This window comes from Lissotriton vulgaris, chromosome 7 (assembly GCF_964263255.1).
Source record: "Lissotriton vulgaris chromosome 7, aLisVul1.2, whole genome shotgun sequence".
NCBI lineage: Eukaryota > Metazoa > Chordata > Amphibia > Caudata > Salamandridae > Lissotriton > Lissotriton vulgaris.
The window spans coordinates 696,827,083-696,844,674 of NC_141695.1; the positions used below are offsets into that span (position 1 = coordinate 696,827,083).

Sequence of the window (17,592 nt, forward strand, 5' to 3'; positions counted from 1 at the left end):
AAAAATGGAGGATACCATGCAAAAAGAGGGCACTTACTTACACCAGACTATATGGATACTTTTCCCATTGAATCCTAACTTATTCTGCTTTACATGGAAATATACTAAATACCGTATATGTTCGATTTAAACAATTTGATAAATCTATTTAATAGCAAGGAATTTCTTGAATTAACCACTTAATCTGTCTTAATATATCTCTGGCCCAACCAATATGAAAGGTCATCATAATTTAGGTATTTGGACAACTTTCAATTGGTTAGATAGTCTCTCAATAGAACCAATAGAACCATGCCTATGGTCAGATCACTCAGCCCTTAATTGTACTATATCTTTTGACAAAGTCAAATTACTAATAAGACTGTTTGGATCTGAAAAGTTAATAGCTATTAATAACTATTAAAACATCAAAGCTTCATCGCACCAGAAGCAAAGACAATGGAGAGAAAATATTGAGCTTGCTTCTACTGGATAGAACAAGCAGCTGATATTGAGGCACCACCAATTTTAATCGGTTACAAATGTAATAAACCTTCCCATATGTTTTTTTCGGAGCTTATGAGAAAGTGCCTTTTTTTGCATGGTTATCCCCCACATTATGCCCGGTTTTGATGTGGTTTCAATTGTTGTGCACAGGGTCCCTGCCAAACAGGTCGCCTGTGCCAGTGTTTCTTCCCTAAACACAAATCCCCATTGGGTACTCCTACCTCCTGTAAGTCCCCAGTAAATGGTAGCCTGGGTACTTAGGGCCTGGGAGCTGAAACGATCCCCTCACTGGGGCCATGTCACTGCCTTTGCAGCCTGCAGGCCCCTGTGAGGGAAAAAACGACAAAGTCGACATGGCACCCTGCCTGGGTATCATGCCAGCCAGCACTGCCAGAAGGCATAGGTAGGTCAACCATAAGGCAGGGTGCACTATATAACAGGAAAGGGCATACAATACTGTGGCCCACTCCTTCATATTGTGAGTGCCAGGGAAACCATTGAGAGTACAAAGGCTGGATACTCAACAACTGAAGCCCCACAGCACCATGATGGCTTCATTGAACACAGGATAGTTTGGTATAAATCTACTCCTTTCAATAAATACCAAACTGATGCCAGTGTGGGTTGTATTGTACCTTGTACCCAGAGGGCACATCAGAGGTGCCCACTGAAAAACTGCAAACCCTTTGGGGCCTCTGACCCGCTATAGGCAGCCAGCCTACACTAGACATGTTTCTGGACCCCTGGGTAGAGAGGCCTTGCTCTCTGGGACCAGAAACAATGCACATCCTGGGCAGAGGTGTCACACCTCTTCCCCCAGGATGGGCCAGTGCTCGAAGAGGGAAGCTTCAAAGGCCTGCCGCCTTTGTCATGTAACCCACCCAGCATCTGCTGTATTTAAAGTCTGCCGCAGACCTATAAACAAGATTGGAAGTGACCCAAGAAGCAAGAAGCTAACCCTGCAAAGAAGACTGAAGACGACGACTGCCTTGACCCCAGCCCTACAGGCCTGACTCCAGCTTCTGCGAACCTGAGACCTGTCTTGTAGCTAGCAACCTCTAACAACCCTGCTGCCTTTGAAAAAGAAACAAATCTCCTGAAGACAGCAGACCTGTCCAGAAGAAAACGACTCCAAGGGAACCAGATCCATCTGGAACGCGATCCCTGCCCATGCATGAGTTGGGGCATCAGGGATGTTCAATTCTAATAAGCAGGGGGGCATGATCCGACAGTGAGCGGGCCAATCCATCCACACTGGCAGTCCAGGCGGCCACATCCGGGGAGACCAGCCAGAAATCTAATCTGGACCATGCAGCATGGTGACTAGAGATGCATGTACCTTCTCGCGCATTGGGGTGTCTGACTCTCCAAATGTCTGTTAAGGCCCCTTCCACTTTCATTGGAGCTGTTCTGGACACAGTGCAGTTTCAGGCTTATCCTCCTTAGCAGCGAGGCCAGGATATTCAGGCTATGATACCGATGTTTCAGCCTCTATCCTGGATTTCGGTGAGGTAGACCCTGAGGCTGTTGGGACTCATGGCCTCCTGCCTTCTACTGGAAACTCATGCCCGATGACATATGCGTGCTCTGCAGTGGGACTTGAAGATTCAATGGGCACAGCATCAGGGAACCTCTCCGACATGGTCCAGATCTCAGAGACAACTGTGAAAGAACTGCAGTGGAGGCTAACAAACCGCGAATGGGTCAGAGGCAGACCCTTTTCCCTTCCCCAACCAGATCTTACAGTAGTGACAAATTAATCACTCCTGTGATGGGGCGGCTAGAAGTCTATTAGATATCGAGGCTATTCTTCTAAAAATACTCTCATTCCCTAGCCAGATAGGCACAGCACAACTGCATTTCAAGGATTCTAAATTCTTTCTCATACTGAACATTTTGAACAACTCCTCCAGACCTTCTGGGGTTGACAGATATTAACTCTCATAACATATTGAAAACAATTAGCATTTTGTGATGCCCTAAGCCGTTCGCCATTTCAGAGAGTTAACACTAACAAATAGCGAACAGATGAACTGGATTTAATGAAGGACAACTTATTGATAGCTTCTGGAGTCCACTTAGTGGGTATGCGTAGAAGATATTCAATCTCCAGGTCCAAGCTATGTATTGTGTCCATAGCCAGCTCCCTCAAAGTAAACTAAGAGCAAAGTAGTCACTAAGGTCATTCTTTTTTTTTTTAAATCTCTTTATTCGCATCAGGTCGGTACACATAAGCATACAGTCACAAATCGTGTGGAGAAAATCAGCGACATCATAAACAGGAATACAAAATGAATCATAGTTAGGTGTGACCAACAATATGATGAGCAGTGCAACACATTCTAGAAACTCCATTTTCCGTTTTCTAGTTCTGTCAGTAATACGCACATGTACAAAGACGATGCAAAGAGATAAACAAAATGCAAAAAACCATCAAACAGAGAAATGCCAACAAGGGAGAGAGAGCGAACAACAACACTTTGATCATGTCAAGGTGGTAATAGCGGTTGCATGGGTGACCACGGGATGCCGGTGTAACCAAGAAGTGAGTGTTAGCAGAACAGGCACGGCAGACGGGGACCAGCGAGCGAAGAAACAGGGTATCATACAGCCCTCCGCAAGGCAGCCACCAAAGGGTTGACTGCAGCACCATTCCACATCCCGGCCGCAGCGCGGGAAGAAACAACTAGCCAATCTCATCACAGTAGACAATGCAGTCTTGTCGGGGGAAGAACAGCTATCCCACCCCTTCTGGTACTAGAGAGCTCGCCGCCTGTGATTGCGCAGCCTGCGTTAGCTTGCTAATGTACTGTCTGTATGGGCCCCAGATGTCGACAGGAGGCGAGGCGGTTGGGAGCTGCGCGGAGTATTCCACATTGTTTATGTTGCACTGGGCCAGACTGCGGAGCCATGCTTTTGAGTTGGGAATGCGCTTAGAACCCCAGAGCATAGCAATTTCCCTTTTTGCGAGCAGAAAACCAATGGCAGCAAGTTTCCTCGTGGTGCGGGGAAATTCAACAACATACCCAATCAGTGCAATCTCAGGTATGGGACTCAGGACGCATTCTAAAATGTTACCCAGTATGTGGTGTACCTGCAACCAGTAGTCCTGCAGTTTGGGACACGTCCATGCAAGGTGGGCAAAGTCAGCGTGTGGGGCTTTGCATTTGGGACAGTGATGTGGCCTTGACGGGTCAAGTCTGTGAGCCAAGGCCGGTGTGAAGTACAGCCGCCGCAAGAACTTAAAGTGTATTAGTTTGTGCCTGCTATTGATGGAGACATCTTTGGTGGCCTGGCAGCAAGCGGACCATTGGTCATCAGTGATGGCTCCGCCCAGATCCGCCTCCCATGCTGCACGTACTCGCGCGTCTGAGGCAGGAAGTGCCGCCACACATAATTTGTACAGCTTAGACACAACATGCGCACCATTGGGGGACTGTATCAAGAAGGTCAGGGCCTCCAATTCGTCGGGAGGAAGCGAGAAAGAGGGAAACTGTGCTCTGAGCATGGACCTCAACCGGGTAAGAACGAATGAGTCCATGAACGTCCGATCGGTAAAACGGTGGTCTTCCGAAACCGAAAAGACGTGTCCTTCCGGGAACAAATCCCCAATGGTATTAAGCTGGTATTTGGAAAGAGTACGACAGACCACCGTTTCAGAAGTGATAGGGAGCCAGTGGGGGTTCGGAAGTGGGAGAGCCGGTGAATATAACACGTCCCTCCGGAGCAGTCGACGCAGCTGCATCCAAGCCCAGGAAGAAGTGGAGGCAGTCTGGATATCCTGAGGATCGCGGGGCAGGCCCCTAGGTAGTAACATCTTGAGGGCAACAGGCCACGCTAGGTCCGCCTCCGGCCTCAGATGAGGTATCCGGGCGTCAGGGTGAAACCAGGGGTGTGCGTAAGCGCACTGAGCAACAAGATAGTAAAGGTAAAAGTCTGGTACTCCAAAACCGCCCCGTTCATAGGGCAGAGTCCGGGTTCGCCAGGAGACTCGCGGATTCTTGTCCCCCCAAACCAGTCGCAGCAACAACGAGCGTAGCTGGGTGAAGAAAACCTTGGTTAGTGGAATCGGCATATTGTGGAACAGGTACAGGAAACGGGGAAGCACTACCATCTTTATGATAGCTATGCATCCTGCCATGGAAAGAGGAAGGCGAAGCCAGTGGGCGAGGTTATCTTCCAGAAAGTCCAAGGCCCGGCCGTAGTTCAGGCGGACCTTGGAGACTGCATCCAGGTGTATGTGGATACCGAGATATTTCACCGAGTCCGCGTTCCAGTCGAGTGGGAATGGACAGTCCCAACGTACTGTGGCGGGCGTAAGAGGGAAAATATCAGACTTGCGCCAGTTGATACGGAGGCCCGAGAACTCCCCAAACCGGGTTATTTCGAGGAGAAGGGGTTCCAGGTTCGTCTCAGGGGATCGGACATAGAGTATGGTATCGTCCGCATATAGAGAGATGAGGAGCGGGCCAGTACGAAACTGGAGGCCACGATGCAAATGCCGTTCTTGAAAGTGACGATCCAATGGGTCCATGGCTAGGATATACAACAGCGGGGAAAGAGGGCAGCCCTGTCGGGTGCCCCTCAAGAGTGGGAAGCTATCAGAGATGGTGCCATTAAGGCGCAGTCGCGCCCTAGGGGCGGTATAGAGCAGTTCTACAGTGGCGATGAACATTGCGGGGCATGCCCATCCGTCGCATAACAGACAGAAAGAAAGGCCACTCCAGGGAGTCAAAGGCCTTCTCGGCGTCCAAAAACACCGCCGCCGCCGGGGTGTCAGGGTCTATTCTGTGTAGGACAGAAAAAAGAGTTCTAAGATTAAAGGAGGTGGAGCGGTGGGGGACGAATCCGGATTGGGCAGGGGAAATAATCTGCTCCACCAGGAGCGATAAGCGGATTGCGAGGACCTTGGCCAAGATCTTGTAGTCAAGGTTGAGCAGCGATAGGGGCCTGTAAGAGCCACAGAGGGACGGGTCACAACCAGGCTTGGGCAGCAGCACGATCACCGCTTCTCGAAGTGTGGGAGGCAAGACGCCGGTTTCCAATGCCTCTGAGTACACCTCCATCAGGTGGGGCACCAGCTCGTCTTTGAACTCCTTATAGAAGTCGGCCGAAAAGCCGTCCAGCCGAGGAGCCCTTCAAGGCGTCGATAGCCTCAATAACGTACTCGGGTGTGATGGGATCGGCAAGGAAATCCTGCATGCCCTTCTCCAGAAACACGATGGCTATCTCATCAATGTAGGGGCCAGGATCACAACGGTCTTCAGGCAAGGAGGAGGTGTATAGTGTTTTATAGTAGGACAGGAAGGTAGCGCATATGGAAGGGGTGGTCTGGTGGCGAACGCCAGAGTCATCAACCAAGTCAGTTATATAGGAGGCCTGCCGGGGGGGCGCAGTAGCTGTGCTAGGAGCCTACCAGGTCTGTCACCCTCCCCGTGTTGTCTAGCTGTATGTTGGGTATGCAAGAAGTTCAATTCCCTGTATGCGGCGTCCTTGAAGTCTTGCAGCAGGCCCAGATGTTGGGCCTCTAAAGCGCCATCAGGGTCAGGGAGTCTGGAACTATCCAACACGGAAATGTCTTTCTCAATACGAGTCATTGTGGCTCGGATCTCGCGTAAGGACCCAACATATTTCGTGATGCACACCCCCCGGATGGTGGCCTTGAAACCCTCCCACAATGTGGCCCATGTGTCAACAGTGCCCGTGTTAAGCTCAAAATAGTCTATCGCCTTGCGAATGTCTTCCTTAAAAACTGGGTCAGCCAATGCCTTGCCAAGGAAGCGCCATTGCCTCTCGTACCCTCCCAGTCTAGGAACCAGGAGAGTCAAAAGTATAGGAGAGTGGTCTGAAAAGGTACGTGGGAGTGTAGAGTGTGTATCCACCCAACCAACCACACCCGGGGAGAGAAGCCAATAGTCGATCCTAGTGCTAGTATTATGATATCCAGAATGATGTGTGTAAGCGGGCGAGTGGGGGTGAAGCCAGGCTTCGACATCAATAAGGGGATAGTGTGCACACATGGGTGAGAGCACAGCACGAGAGCGAGGTTTGCAATCCGGCGATGTAGAGGTGCTATCCCGTGCAGGGTCCATCAACAAATTAAAATCCCCACCCACCACCAACATGTCAGTGTCGATGCGTAGCAAAACGTCATGGAGACCCTGGAGCATGGCAGGGTAGTCGGTGTTGGGCCCATACACTCCAACAAAAGTAATCTTAAAGCCGAGAAGCGTCCCAGTGACCACTACATATCAAGAACGCTATCAGAGTGTACAAAGGGGACCCGCCGGTGCACCAAAATGGCTACCCCTCGCGCATACCTACTGTAGTTAGCGAAGAACCTGTGCGCGCCCCAGCCTTTGGCAACCATAGCGGAATCAGCCTGCCCCAGGTGTGTCTCCTGGAGGAACAACACATCCACCCCATGTCGAGCTGCATAGTTCAGGACTTGCTTCCTTTTTCTAGTGTCGTTGAGTCCCCGAACATTCCACGACATCAGAACCAGTCTGGAAGGACCGGGCTGCTGACCTACTCTAGCCATGCAAAACCGTACAGGACATCAGTGAACAATCTTGTGTGTATCCGCCGCTGCCCCCCTGCAAAAAGGCATCTCTCAGAACGAAAAACAAAGCATGCACAGGAACATTCCAACTAATGCATGAAACAACCCCCCCCACCCACCCACCACCCAGCCTCACGTGAACCCCCCGGAGGCACCACCCAGCCCAAAAAACAATACCAACAGCAGTATAAAGAAGCAGGAGTCCAATGCAAGTCCTGCAAAAAAGAAACATTCTCAGAAAAGAGCACCAAGCGGCTTGCGCCATGGGGGGAGGCAACGCTCCGCCGGGCAGACGTAACATTCAGGTCGACATTCAAATCGTATCAGCGTGTAAGAGCCCTGCCAGGAGATTCAAGTAGTTAACAGTGCAGTGCATTAGTGAGTGGCCTAGAGAAGGGGAGACAGGAGTCAGCCCTGTCCGCTCTCAGCAAAAAGGTCGGCGCTAGCCTGCGAGTTCATGTCCGGTGGGGATTGCTGCGCTTTGTCCGAGGACCGTGACCCTCTATTTTTATAGGCTAGGCAGAACTCTTGTGCCTCGGTGGGAGAGTCAAATATGTGGAACCTGCCATCGACGTCTACCCTCAGTCTGGCAGGGTACAGCATGCCATAGCGCCGTCCCAGTTTACGCAGCGAGGCCTTGGCGCCAGTGGATTTGCGACGGGCATCCTGCACCATCATCGTGAAATCTGGAAAGAAAGAAAGCACCCCACCCTGCCATTTCACTTCGCCCGCCTCACGAGCGGCATTCAGGGCAGCATCCCTGTCCCTAAAGTTCATGAGTCTGGCAATGATGGGGCGAGGTGGCAGCCCTGGGGCGGGCCGAGGACCAAGGATCTATGTGCCTGTTCCACCACAAAGCCAGCTGTGAAAGTGTCTCTGCCGAACAAGTCAATCAGGAGCTGTTCCACAAAAGTGTCAAAGCGGCCAGTGGCCGTCGTCTCCGCCACACCAATAATGCGAATGTTATTGCACCTACTACGCGCTTCCAAATCCTCGTTCTTAATGGCCACCTCCTTAAGGATCTTCTCCACCCGCTCCAGTCTTTTCAGGATGGGAGCAGCGCCATCCTCCAGGTCAGAGACTCGGGATTCAGCCACACCCAGACGCCTATTGTGGGACTGGATTTTCGCGCTCATCTCGGCCATCTTCTGATCAAGGGCGTCAAAGCGGGAGTCAATGGCTTTGAACCCGCTCGCATCTTGCCAAGCATCTCAGCCACCATACCCGCCATGTCCGCCGATGGCGCAGGGCTAGCCGAAGCAGCAGGTCTGGCAGGCTGATTGTCGGCCGAGCAGATGGGGGGTTTATCGAAGCTGAGCTTCTTCTGCGTGGGGTCCTTCCGTCGCGTTGTAGCCGGTGGGCCCATCCTGCCTCCAGCCGTTCGTGAGGATGAGGGATCGATATTAGGAGCAAAGGTGTGGGCAGCGCTGGGGACATGCGTGTGTCGATGGTGAAGCACAGCGGTGGGGGCGAGAATGCGGAGCCCCCACTAGACGGAGATACGCGGGGCCGCCTGAGAGACCCCCGAGAGACCCCCCCCCCGTGCGCCCCCCGCCACCCCCGACCGCACCCAGGGCCAGCCGCCCGTCGTCCCCGCCCGTCACCACCCAGCCCAGGCAGGCCCAAAAAATCGAGGCCCCGGCTCCCGAGGCCGGACCAGGCCGAAGGACTGGATCAGCACCGGGGGCCAAAAACCCCCACCAAAGGAGCCCACCCGGGACCAGTAACGGACCGGGGAGGGCACAACAGCGGCCCGAATGCCAAGGGGGGGGGACGTGGGAACCCGAGGGAGACTCACCAGGCGCGATAGGGCTCACGTCCGGCGGGACCCGACAGGCCCCACCGCCCCTCCGCGATCCTCAGCGTCCACGCTGTCCCCCGGTCTCAGGCAGCAGCCATCAGCACACCACGGCCTCCGGGGACAGAAGCAGGCATTTTTCGACCCCAGGCATCGTCGGATCACATGTGAATGTCGCCTTTTTCCAGCCCGTCCGGCGGAGCTCTACAATCAGGCGGCCATTGCGATCGCCTGCACAGCCACGCCCCCCCACTAAGGTCATTCTTAACAGTAAATAGCTTATGAAATAAAGATAAACCTAGAGATACAAGTGTAGTTAACAGGAAGTTTACCATGCCCAATGTGGGCACAGCTAGCTGATCCATAGTGAACCCCCCATATTCATTCAAATTTAGAAGGGGAATAAGAAAGACAAAACTTGAAAAGAATACTAAAAGCTTAATTAAGTTGGCAAATTTAAGTCTGAATTTGCCATCTAGAAACCAGTGGTCCCTCAAATATAACTAACCAAAGCAAATAGTCCTCTTCAAAGTTATCATAAGAACCTTTCTGATAAATCATATTTTAACAATGAATTGTCTGTGAATATACCAACTGCTACACAAATCTATACGGACTGCAGGAAGCCATGGATACTATGTAGTTCACTTTATTGCTTTAACATTAAGTTTCTTTGAAAACTCAAATAACTAAACAACCAAAAGGCCTGCTACAATTTTTACTGATAGTATGACTGTTTAACAATATAAATCTATCAAACTCAAAATGCTCCTTTAGCCACGTTTCCGGATGGAAAATGATACATTTATTGTGCCAAAATCACGCCAAGAAAAGATTTAGGTCAAAAGCTTCATCGCAGGCACATTCCAAAATAATGATACTCGGATAGAGCTATGAACGCTGCCAACCCTTGCTCATATACCATGGATTCAGACAAGAGAGGAATGGAAAATTCATTAAGAAGTAGGCACTGGCTATCCATAGCTAGGTATGGGAATCTTGCATGCAAGAATTTTCTTGAAGACAAGTCACTCCATAATCCCTACCTCACTTCCATAAAACGGACTATCCTCCCACAATCTCAACAGTTGACCTAAGTGAAGCCCTGAATTAAAATGTGGTGAAATTTAAAGAAAAGTAATGCAGGTATTTGCCAAGAATACATGAAACCTCTGAAGTTTATATGAATCCAGACGTGACAATATTTATTTATTTATTTATTCAGAGTTTTATATAGCGCGAACAAGATCTTTGCAGATATCAGAGCGCTTCACAGGAGCAGGGGGTGAGGGCAACAAGAGGGTGACTAAACATAATATTGGGTACAGTATAATATTCAATAGCAAGATCGGATAGTAGTCATATGCTATAGTTATTTTAGCTTTAACAGGTAAGTCATGACTACGGTTTAACTAAAGTACAATAACAACAGCAACTGCCCAGCAACCAATTGAAACCATTTGCTGACTAGCTATATTATAAGAAAGGTTCCCATCTATGGATGACATTTTCTTTCTTAATATTATAAAGTACACAACATATGTCACTTTTCCCATTAGATCCATATATTTTGTTTTGGAAATCATTCAATCTGTATACCTATTCACAGATTTATTATACCACCAGAACAGTGTCATTTAATCAAAATACCTTTATCCCTAGATGAGAACATCTCATGTAATATATAACAAAAGTTAAACATAAATGTTAAACGGAAACTATGCACGTGTATAATTCCAAGAGTGACCAGAAAACATTTTCTGGCTGTTTGCTACAATAAAGGTCACAATTACATAGTGTTGAGAAAGGGTCATCTCTTGTAGGACTAACAATACATTTTATGTAAAATGGAACAAAACTAACCTCTTTGCCATCTTTATAATACCTATTGGCTTCATGAACAGCTGCAGCAACTTGTTGACTTTTCAGCTGACTCAGTTTGCTTTCAGGATTTCGTAACCTTGTGACCATTCGGGTTGATCCAGGAGTCCCTTTCTCTAGGCCGGGAGAATCATCAAATTCACTGCTACTTTTCTCCAGCTTAAAATCACCTAAAAGCACAAAAAAACAAGTTGCTTGCAATGATTACCAGGTGGGACATTAACAGTTGCTTCATATCTGCAGACTCCAGATTCCAAATTGGATGAGGTTCTAGTTGGGAAAGCTGAGATGCTAGATTCCAAGGCGTAATAAAAAATACAAATGGCATAAGAGTGTATGCATAAGCTGGTCAGATCACACTGCAAAGTTTTTGAAAAAAAAACACCCATTTACATATTCAGTTCCATCCAAGTATACAGGTCTCACAGGGACCAGATACACTTCACAACTTGATGCAGTAGAGTGCACAAGTAATGCACAGACCACTTATGGAGGAACTGTCATCTGGCTCTTCCATTAAACAAAGCTGAATTTTGGAACCTCTCCTCTATGTATGATGATAATGATGTCTAATCGGAGGAGGAAGGGTGAGAGAGAGCGAGTGTACTGGGGATGGATAGGAGGAAAGAGAAAAGTAAGCTGGATGTTTTCAGGGTATGGTGGGGAATGAGCTTCACCACACAGAGAAAGATAGGTCGTACTGTGCTGAAAAAACAGTAGTTCTGACACCCAGACATTCACTGATTTTCTTCTGATTCATCTGCAGAGTATCCAAATGTACTGGAATTCAATCAATATATAATGCTAATAAATCCGTTCCACTCATCATATTGACACCAATTCATCAAGCGGTCTCATTCATGTTAACGTTCAGTATTTTATTCAGTTCAATGAGATGCCACATTTGGGTTCATTCCAGGTCCAATACATCTCGCCTACAAAGGCTTCTTCATCACAAGTGAATTCTCAAAACATTTGTTCAAAAATTCAATAATCTAATTCTGTACCAAGCTATACAAATCAATAATTTATCGAAATTCGAAAACACTCTTCAAGTTCAACTCTGTGCACCCAAACATCAAATTCAAATATCAATTACCCTAATTCTTCCATCAATAGTATTGTGAACCTCCAATACTCAGGAGTATCGATTGTCACACATGTGGATACTGAATCGGACACCCTCTTGGTTCGCAAATACTGTTCTTGACACCAACCGCTAATAATCACAAATGAGAAAAGCTAGAGCTATTATAAATATCTACCCACTAATACCAAGGAGGATGGAATACTGGGAAAAGCAAGGCCCTCACCCACAAACTGTGGTATGCTTTATCATTGGGTTTCCCACATCTGGGCCTCTTATAGGTTGAGGTGAGCTCAATCGGATAATGTGGGGGCAAAGTTTTTTTTTTTATTACAATTCCATATCAGCATGATAAATAATACATAACAGAAAACATACTTCAAGACATCCATCGTTACGCCTTAAAAGCCCCAATCCAGACCAAGGCCCTCAACATAATTAACATGAAGTACAAACTTTATTATACATAACAGAGTTACTTACCCCGCCATATAATCCCTCAGGACCCCCCAAATCAATAACCCAAATTTTCTTTTCCTGTATCCTTAGACGGCATATAAACTGTATTCCATGTTGTACACATTTAGAAACTTTTCCCGCCACACCTCAAAAGGTGGGGCCTCTTGCTGTAATCACAGTGAGGCAATTGTCAATCGAGCAACTGCCGTGGCCATAAAAGTTATATAACGGTATTTATATAATAACTGTCCCCGACGGTAATCCTCCCCGATACCTAGCAACATCATAGTGAGAAATCTTAACACAACCCCGGTTATTTCTGACAAATACCTCTCTATAGATTCTATCAGAGGATCCAGAAAAGCACATGCAAAAATCACATGCACAATGACTGCACTATCCTTTCCACAGCGGAAACATTTCCCATCATGTTGGCCCCCCCACTTCATCATTTTGACAGGTGTTGGGTACAAATTAAATAACATTCTATAATGTTGACTTTTAAGATTAGCTGCGCAGAAGATCCTCCCTGCCAAATCAATAGATTTTTCCAGTGAAATTTCGGGATTCCACAACCAAGTTCTCCATCTCGTATTGTATTTTTCTAAATCATCCAGACTCCTCTGTGGTGCGAAGAATGGTAGAGCCATCAGAAGAGATATCCTTGAGTCTCATATCAAACAATAATGACTCATAGGGAGGAAACAAGATTAGAAAGCCAGAGGACACAGAAAGTCTGTCGCAAACTGCAAAATTCAGTAAGACGTTTTGCTAAGACATGCTCAGAGTTTACTTCAAGAATTACTGAGGCAGAAGCGCGTATTTCGTGTTTGGAGGACGAATTAGCTTTGCAAAAGACGTTGAATGAGAACTTACATGCAGGAAAGGACGATATGCTATGGAAACTCACTGATTTGGAGAATAGAGCTCAGTGGAACAATCTACGAGTCCTTCAAATTCCTGAGGGGGCTGAGGACAGGATCCTCTTAAATTTATTGTTGAATTGTTTACTGAGGCGCTTCCAGAATTAACTCAATGGGACTGGCAAGCAGAGGTGCAGAGGGCTCATCGCTTACCCTTTTCTGTTCGGGCTCGACCAGGCCAGTCAGCAGAAGTGTCTAAACCAAGGGCTATATTGATCTCATTTGAAAACTTTTTGGCACGAGAAGCCGTTTCTGAACTTACCCTCCCTGAAAAAAAAAAAAAGAGTAGGCAAGGGGGGCTAATTCTTTGTTAGGCCAGATTACTGCCATCAGACAGTAGAGAAAACCTGGCAACTACATCAATTAATTTTATGATTTCAAACCAAGGGGCCCAAAGCTTTCCTACTAAAACCAGCCAAACTTAAAATCGTGTATAAAGGGAATACAAGGTTTTTCACTTCTGAAATTCTGGCTAAAGAATTTTTGCAAACCCTCAAAGAAGGATAAGGAGGGATTAGGTTAACATGATTTCTATTTAATCCATAGTCTTTCCTTGTGTTCTCATGTATAAATTGGAGTATAATTCTCGCATATGAAGTTGTATACCCCCCAGCTGTTGCAGCAGGTTATGTTATGGGGGAAGAGCAGGAGTATGGTTTACCATCTATTGCTTGCTGAGCCGTAAACTATTTTTCTTTTTTCTTTAGTGCATTGGTGCAATGGTTGGGGGATCTCACGGTGTGGGAGGCACTTTTGGGTGTAGGGAGCATGTCATCACTAGGACTAACAGTCCTAAAGCCTCGAGGTAGGCGGTTGGTGGGGGTTCTTTGGGGGGGAGGGGAGGAGTGGTGGAGAGTGGAAGGAGGAGGGTGGGAGGGGTAAAAGTAAAAGAAAAAGGAAGATTCATAGCAGCAAAGAAATTTACAGAGAGTTAAAAAGATTTGTGTATAAGCCTGTAGGTATGGCAATCTTGAGTCTATGTCAAATTTAGGCATTCGAATATGCACACTGAATGTGTGCGGGCTAAATAATTACAATAAAAGGCAGAGGGTTTCTAGAGAGCTTCGGGTGATCCAGAGTGATGTAGTGTGTCTGTAGGAGACGCATATCCTGTGGGCAAAACGTAAGGTGTTAGCAGAACTAGTGTATACAGTTTTATCAACTTCTAGGCAGTCAAGTCCGACAGGAGGAGGTGGCAATTTTAGAAAAATCTTTTATCCAAGCTACTGGGCGCCTTTTGGCAGATATGTTCGGTTGTTGGGCTATTGTGGAATGTAGGACAGGGGGAGTTATATTTACCCTCTGTACAATATAAGGCTCTAACCTTGATGAAGCCCCAATATTGGAGTATTTGAATGGGGAGCTTGCTACATGGCCCACTCCGCTATTTTTATGTGGGGATCTTAATATAAATTTGACTTCTGAAGATTTTCAAAATAGGGGGCAAAACTACAAAGGTAGGCTTCATTTCAATTATTAACTGACCATGGACCCCTGGATGTGTGGAGTTGCCTGTATAGGCATGACCCAGGATACACGTATTATTCATATCCCCACAATAGGCTTGTACGTCTGGATTACTGTTTTGTACCTACATCAGTGTTTACTGGGATGAAAATCTGTTTATACCCAAGGGTGACTTCGGCTCATGCACCTGTGGCAGCTGAAATCCCGGCGCTCGCTCGGTGCGTAGCCCCGAGAATGTTTACATTTGATAGGAAGAATTTGTTGGCTGAAAAGTTTATTGATCACATGAAGGCGTGGATAAAGGAATTCTTCCAAATTAATAGACACTCTGCCTCTTGGGGGACTGTATGGGACACATTCAAAGTGGGATTTAGAGGTAAAACACAGAGCTTTGTTTTTTTAAAATGTAAATTAACGAAACAGGCATTGCAGGTGTTATATGATGAGCTTAAGATCAACGAAGAGTAATTAGCTAACGGGATAGCTGCAGGATATAACATAACAGCACATCAGAATAATTTAGCGAGATGTAAGGCTAAAATCAACCTAGAATGGAGTAAGGAGATCGCTATAAAATATCAAACTTATAGAAAAGAAAGTCATGAGTATGGCGACGCCACGGGGAGATGTCTAGCCCAGAAATTGGGAGTAAAAGAGGCCAAACAAAGAATAATGGGGATTCAAAATAAGGCTGGGGTGATTGTGTCTGATCCCCAGGAGATTCTTAAAGTGTTTCAGGAATTTTATACAGAGTTATATACAGAGATTGATACTGGGGGTCCATCTTTGATGGATATGGGACTTCCAGCCTCTTTATGGGGCCAATTGTTGTAATACTTGAGGAACCAATCTCGTTGGGAGAATTAGAGCAGTCAGTAAAGGCCAGATGTAGGTAAATCCCATTTACCGATTTTGAAATACCGAATTTCACTGATTCGGTATTTCAAAATCGGTAAATGGGATGTAGGTACCAACATCTGGATTTTTTACCGATACCTTGAAATTCGGTATTTACCGATTCGGTAAATACCGAATCGGTATTTGCTATTGAATCCTCTGGGCCTTGAAGCCCATAGGATTCAATTCAAATACCGATTCGGTATTTACCGAATCGGTAAATACCGAATTTGTCAAGGGTGCAGGGGGTGTCACTTTGACACCCTCTAGCACCCCCAAAACGGGCATGTGTGCAATGTGGCACACAGACATGCCCTAAGGGCACGTCTGTCTGTCACATGGCACATGTGTACATGCACAGATGTGCATGTACACAGGAATCGGTATTTTACCATGGATTTGTATTCCATGGTAAAATACCGATTCTGAAAGGCATGTGCCAATGGAAAATTGGCTACCCGCATAGCATTTTCGGTAATTTTACAGATTCGGTAAATATTACCGAATCGGTAAATTTACCGATTCGGTAATAATAACGATTCGGTAAAATTACCGAATATGTGCCCCTACATCTCCATAGCCCTTTACCGATCGGAAACGGCAGAAAATCGGTATTTTCGGCCGATTCCGATCGGTAAAGGGCTACCTACATCTGGCCCTAAATCTCTTGCAGTAGGGAAAGCTGCACGACTATAAATGTGCTTTAAAGGCCCTTTATTTTCTTTCCTCTGCAAAAGTTTGCTCAATGGGATTTTATTCAGAGACCATCGCGATCTCTAGAGGTACACGGCAAGGCAGTCCTTGCTCCCCACTTTTATTTGCTTTGTATATTAATCAGTTTATTCTTATGTAAGAACAAAGTAGAAAGATCTTGCCTTTTATAGCACAACAAGAACGATATTCTGTAATGGCGTATGCCGATGATGTTGCGATCGCTACTTCTAACCCTTGTCTCGCTATACCTGAAATTTAATCCCTGGTGCAGACTTTTGGGGTCGTTTCTGGGTATAAGCTTAATGCACAGGTTACTTACCTTCGGTAAAGATATATCTGTAAGAAACAGTATCCCCAGGCGTCAAACTGGATCCGGAAAGGTTTGCGTAGCAGTACCCCTGCGCGTCTGTAGGCGTCGTCTGCGGCTCCGTGTTAGTCGTCATGGTCGACGGGATGACGTTGGAGTACTTAGACGCCACCCTCGCGCGCTGACTTCAGTTCTTATACATAGCTTTCCGCGTCAGGAACGCAGAGCAATGCCAGAGACCGACACTGCTGCCATAAAACTAGGGCCCTCAAACCTTAACCCTAGATATCGATCCGCAGAACGGGGAGGGTGGGTGGTGCGGTAAGGAATCTAACACTAACTACTGTTACTTACAGATATATGGTTACCGAAGGTAAGTAACTTGTGCATCTGAAAGAAACAGGTTAGTGTTAAGATTCCTTACCTTAGAATAGATACCTTAGCAATACCAACCGCGGTGGTGGGTCTGCGGAACAAGATCACACCAGAAAGTCCAAGTCCTGGAGAACGGAACGGCCGAAAAAGCCATCTCTCCGGACTTAGCTGTCCAGGCAGTAGTGTCTAACAAACGTGTGCAGCGAGGCCCACGTAGCTGCCTGACAGATGTCCTGCAAGGGGACTCCCCCCAACCCAGGGTAATAGTAGCCGCCGTGGCCCGAGTGGAATGGGCCCTCAGCCCAACAAGAGGCTCCTTCCTAGCCAAAGAGTAACAGATCTTGATGCACAACATGACTCACCGAGAGATGGTTCGTTTGTGCAACGCCCGTCCCTTCTTCGCGCCCACATAGCCAACAAAGAGGTGGTCGTCCACACGGAACTGGCGAGCGTGATCTAGGTAGAAGGAGAGCGCATGTTTTGGGTCCAGACGATGGAGCCTCTTTCCTCCTTGGAAGGATGCGGAGGCGGATAGAAGGAGGGCAAAGTGATGGACTGCCCGATGTGAAAGGCAGGAAAGAAGAAATGGTTGAATGTGTGAATGATTGGGATTAATGAATTTTTGTGAATATGTAC

The 17,592-nt window shown here is 47.0% G+C and overlaps 1 protein-coding gene across 3 annotated transcripts in view; it reads right to left on the bottom strand.

Annotated features, from left to right (window-relative positions):
- The window catches only part of BPTF (bromodomain PHD finger transcription factor), a 1,660,779-nt gene that overhangs the window by 1,437,330 nt on the left and 205,857 nt on the right, over window positions 1–17,592 (bottom strand). For all 3 annotated transcript variants that reach the window (XM_086930929.1, XM_086930930.1, XM_086930928.1), the window contains exon 7: window positions 10,710–10,897. In XM_086930929.1, coding sequence (XP_086787055.1) covers window positions 10,710–10,897 — 188 coding nt within the window. The remainder of the gene's footprint in view (window positions 1–10,709; window positions 10,898–17,592) is intronic.